The sequence below is a fragment of the Poecilia latipinna genome, unplaced genomic scaffold, assembly GCF_001443285.1.
Source record: "Poecilia latipinna isolate Pla-1442-1.1 unplaced genomic scaffold, P_latipinna-1.0 Scaffold1679, whole genome shotgun sequence".
In the NCBI taxonomy this organism is placed as follows: Eukaryota; Metazoa; Chordata; class Actinopteri; order Cyprinodontiformes; family Poeciliidae; genus Poecilia; species Poecilia latipinna.
The window spans coordinates 113,410-118,140 of record NW_015114295.1 but is presented as its reverse complement, the minus strand read 5'-3'; the positions used below and the strand labels follow the sequence as shown (position 1 = coordinate 118,140).

Genomic DNA, 4,731 nt, shown 5'->3' with positions numbered 1-4,731 from the left:
AGAAAGAAAGAAAGAAAGAAAGAAAGAAAGAAAGAAAGAAAGAAAGAAAGAAAGAAAGAAAGAAAGAAAGAAAGAAAGAAAGAAACTCCCAGTTTAGATTCTCTACTGGTTCCATTGTATTTCTAATGAGACCCTCTCTGAGCCCATTAATGTTTCTCTTTCTCTCGTTTTTCCTCCTGGATAGCAGGGTCAAAGGTCACGGCTGGCTACCTGACCACATCCACACCACTGCCAATTTTTAGTTTTAACAATTCCTTGTTATGACTTTTTTTCAGGACTTTTTCCAAGGTCGTGTGTGGCGCCTGTTAGCATGTCAAGCTAACGAGCGTTTCAGCAGACTTCCTCACCGACATTATGCAAAAAAGAAAAAAAAAAGACGTAAATAAATAAAAATCTTCAAAAAGAAAAGTCTTCCTCCCTCCACAGCAGTAACATCTTCCTCGCCTGGCTGGATGAGTGTGTAGTCATGTGTGTGTGTGTGTGTGTGTGTGTGTGTGTGTGTGTGTGTGTGTGTGTGTGTGTGTGGGTGTGTGTGTGTGGGTGTGTGTGTGATTCCTAACAGCGGCAGCAGCATCAATATTTCATGTTGACAGATGGGAGGGGGAGAAGGGGCTGTGAGTGGGTTTCCTCCTGAGTTTTCGCTGAAAGTGGGCCACCGCCTCGCCGCCGCGTTTTCAGAAGAAACTCCATGTTCTATTTCCATTTTGTTTCCACGAGTAAAAAAGGAAAGAAAGTTAGGAAAGGTGGATTGCGGCGGTGTGCGATCGCTGCAGGGTTTCCGGAAATCAAAGCAGCTGTTTGATCTGGATTATCTGCATGAGCGCTGACACACACACACAAAAAGAAGCTAATTAACGGTGTGAACATGACACAGCGTTTTCATCAAGTCTGTTTCATGTTGTTCAGCCAAACTTTACAAACGGTTCCAGGAATGTAAAGTGATTTTTATATGAATGAGCTTCTGCAGCAGCTTGTGTTGGCTTCACCAACTCCATTTTGTTTTTCAGTCCAATCAGTGCTGCAGCCTGAAATTATCTATTTCTACTGAAATTAAGGCATTTTATTTTTGTTTATAAAGTGGATGGGCATTCTCATAAAACAATTTAATTTTTATTTAGTTATTTGTTTTATTTATTTTATTTATTTTAATTTTATAGTCAGGTGGATAATTTCCATCTCTCGTCTCAATGGCAGGTTGTTGCTAAATCATAATAATTTTACATATTATGAGTAGAAATTCAATGCAACATTTGAAAAATTAGTGGAAATTTACTGAAATTATGGTTAATAATTAATTTTTCAGTAAATTGGCTGAATAAAGTAAAAAAGCAGATCATAAAGTCAAAAAATTTATTTTTTTAAAATGCCCTAATTTAAGCAGAAAAGTACAGAATTTTACATAATTTAAAAATGTTACTAAATTAGTACATTTTAAAAATTAGTAGAAATTAGGGCTAAAATTTAATTGATTAAAATAATTTGAATAACTAAAATAAAAAAACTGATATAAAATCTAAAAACTGTTTTTAAATGCCCTAAATTCAGTAAAGCTTCACAGAAATTTACCTAATTTAGGTAAACACAATGAAATTAGCACAATAAAAATGTTTTTAAAAATATATTAAAATTAGAGCTAAAGGTAATGCAAATTGATTGAATATAGTAAAACGCTTTTCTAAACACTTACAAAAAGTGTTTTTTAAATGCCCTAATTTCAGTAAAAATGTACTGACTTTTGCCTAATTTCAATAAAAAATACTGAATTAACCTTTTAAATCAAAAATTAAATCAAAGGTTAATTGATTTTAAAAAGTAAGTTGACTGATTTAAATTGTAAATTGATTCAATAAAGTTATACAATCAGATTTATATGAAATCAAAAAATGGTTCTCAAATCTCTGCCACGCCTTTATGGATTCGATGTGAGTGGATTTGTCAGCCATGTCTGCACAAATGTGGAAGCAAATTGCCAAGGTCATTTTCCAAAGAACATGTTTTCTGCTAACAATCGCCGTGGGGAGTTTGTGGGGGAATGAAGGTGCGTCTGTCAGCAGCGCGGAGCAGCAAAAGGTAGCCGGCACGACATAAAAGGCGGAAAATGAGCCTGTTTGTATGCGGAGCGCCACGACTGCAGGCGGACAGCAGCCCCCTGCTGAGACGGCTGCAGGTGCTGCGAAGAGGAAGGGAAAAAACACCGACATCTTTCACTGAGGGCAGAAAAAACGCGGCGCCCCGAGGCGCGTGTCACCGGTGAGGAAAACTGATCCGTAAAGAGATTCACAACAAGAACGGACACCATCTGGTACACCTTAAAAAAAAACACACATCGTGGGTTCTGAGGAGAACCGCAGATATTTCCAACTGGAATCTAATTAACAGAGAATGAAACCTACTTTGGTGATATGTTAAAATTGCATTGCTAAATTTTGTTTGTGCTGTTTATGTTGTATAGAAAACACAACACAAAAATAAATCTACTTTCTGTTTTATGTCTTTATAATTTACTCTAAAACTGGAGAAAATACAGTCATACAATGTTTTAGTTTTATTCAAAGACAATTTTGTTTAGAGAGACTACATAATGAATTTATTTGTTGTTTCTGTGGATTTGTTTATTTTCATTAGAAATTAAAGTGCATCATTATGATATAACCATTATATGAAAATGGTCTCAAAACAACAATATTACCATTTATCGCGATAACTGCTGGGACAATTTATCGTCTAGTATATAAGTGTTATTGTGGCAGGCCTAGTTATAGACAATACTGGTATTTATTCTACAAAGTCACGAGGAAATAAATTTTTTTTAGCAATAATTCATAATTATTTTCACATTTTGTCACTTAATAAATTTGAACCAGCTGAAGCTAACATGATACCACTTGCATAGTTTTATCTAAGATATATTTAGACAGACAGAGGTGTTTTTAACTTAAATGCAAACTGTATAAATATATATATGTATAGCTCAGTTTTGTTTTAATTGCTAGTCTCAATAACGAATATTTCAATAATCTCTTAATCATGATTAATCGATTCAGCTCTACTTCTGAGGACTTTTTTCTACTCGCTACTCTTTCAAAAAGGCCAAATTTTTAAAGTTAAGCACCAATTTGTGTTGGTCTAAAACACAAAATATTAAAACTTGCAAAAAACTTAAACTTTAGAAAAAGTAAGGTGACAATAACATTAAAGTTTTGCTGTTTTCCCCCCAAAAACCTGATTTATTACTATTATTACTTCATTAAGAAAGAAGAGAACCAGGTAAAGATCATGCAGACTCACCCAAATCCCTCCAGTGACGTGTCGAACTCCACGAACGCCGGCGTGACGGCCGACCCGTGCAGCCGGATGTCGTGGGGCGTCGTCATGGAGACCAGGCACTTGACTCGGGTGAGGGGCACGGTGCTGTCCTCGGCGGAGCGCACCAGGCTGCGGCTGATGCGGTACTGGCCGTTGTCCTCGGCCGGCGTGGTGAAGACGCTGTCGGGGCCGAAGCCCTCCATGGACATGGTCATGCTGTCTGGAACGCCACAAAGAAAACGTCCGATTCAGGCGAAACAACCAGCAGAGCCGAGGTGATGATCCAACAAGAGAGTTAGGAGACTATCGGGATTACACTTCAACATCGCCTAACATCGGAACAGTGGCTCTAAAACATGTTAACGTTTGGACGATCTTTCTGACAATGAAAACCGTTAAAGGGGCAGAATCATGTGCCATTTCATTGCAGAATCAAGTACCAATGTCATAAACTTTAATCAAGAGGTTGGGTGAAGACATACAGCTGAAAGCAGTGGAGATTTCAAGATATAAAACATCCAGACAACACTGAACTCTCCTTATTTTTCAAAGTCCAACAACAGAGGACAGATTCTAACGCTAGGTGTGAACATAACTACTTAAAAGCTGTCCACCTGTGACTAAATCAGGCAGGAGCATGTTAATGTCAGCTCTGAATGGCTCCACAGGGAGCTGTAAGCAAGCAGCCCTAAATCATCTACAGATGTTTACTGTCCCAAAGGGGCCAGAACAAGCTCCTGCACAAAGGTTTAATATTTCACCTTATCCTGGCAACAAAATCCATTATTTATTAAGTATCAGCAGTTGTGACAAAGACGAATAAAACTAGAGAAGACTTATAGGAGCTAATAAACCAGACGGCAGGACGTGCTCAACCAGAGGCTGTTTGCATGCAGCAGTAATTAGTAGGGACTTAATATCCATTATCAGCTGGGAGGAGACACAATAAGCAATTAGGACCTGCTGAGGAGCCCAGAAAATTACAAAACAACCAGCTGTTGGCAGGAAACAACCCAAAGCCGTCGCATCAGATTCACGCAGCTCTTTATTTAAACGGAGAGATTATTTACTGGCTTAATGAGCAGCGCAAGAAGGTTTTCTACCAGGAGGTTTTCTACCACGAGGTTTTCTACCAGGAGGTTTTCTACCACGAGGTTTTCTACCAGGAGGTTTTCTACCAGGAGGTTTTCTACCAGAAGGTTTTCTACCAGAAGGTTTTCTACCAGGAGGATTTCTACTAGGAGGTTTTCTAGCAGAAGGTTTTCTAGCAGAAGGTTTTCTAGCAGAAGGTTTTCTACCAGAAGGTTTTCTACCAGAAGGTTTTCTAGCAGGAGGTTTTCTAGCAGGAGGTTTTCTACCAGAAGGGTTTTTACCAGAAGGGTTTTTTCCATTAGGGTTTTTATCCGGAGGGTTTTTTTCACGAGG

The 4,731-nt window shown here is 38.2% G+C and overlaps 1 protein-coding gene across 5 annotated transcripts in view; it reads right to left on the bottom strand.

Moving 5' to 3' along the window:
• wdfy3 (WD repeat and FYVE domain containing 3) overlaps positions 1–4,731 on the bottom strand; it is a 92,838-nt gene that overhangs the window by 28,757 nt on the left and 59,350 nt on the right. For all 5 annotated transcript variants that reach the window (XM_015060040.1, XM_015060036.1, XM_015060038.1 and 2 more), the window contains one exon: positions 3,289–3,526. In XM_015060040.1, coding sequence (XP_014915526.1) covers positions 3,289–3,526 — 238 coding nt within the window. The remainder of the gene's footprint in view (positions 1–3,288; positions 3,527–4,731) is intronic.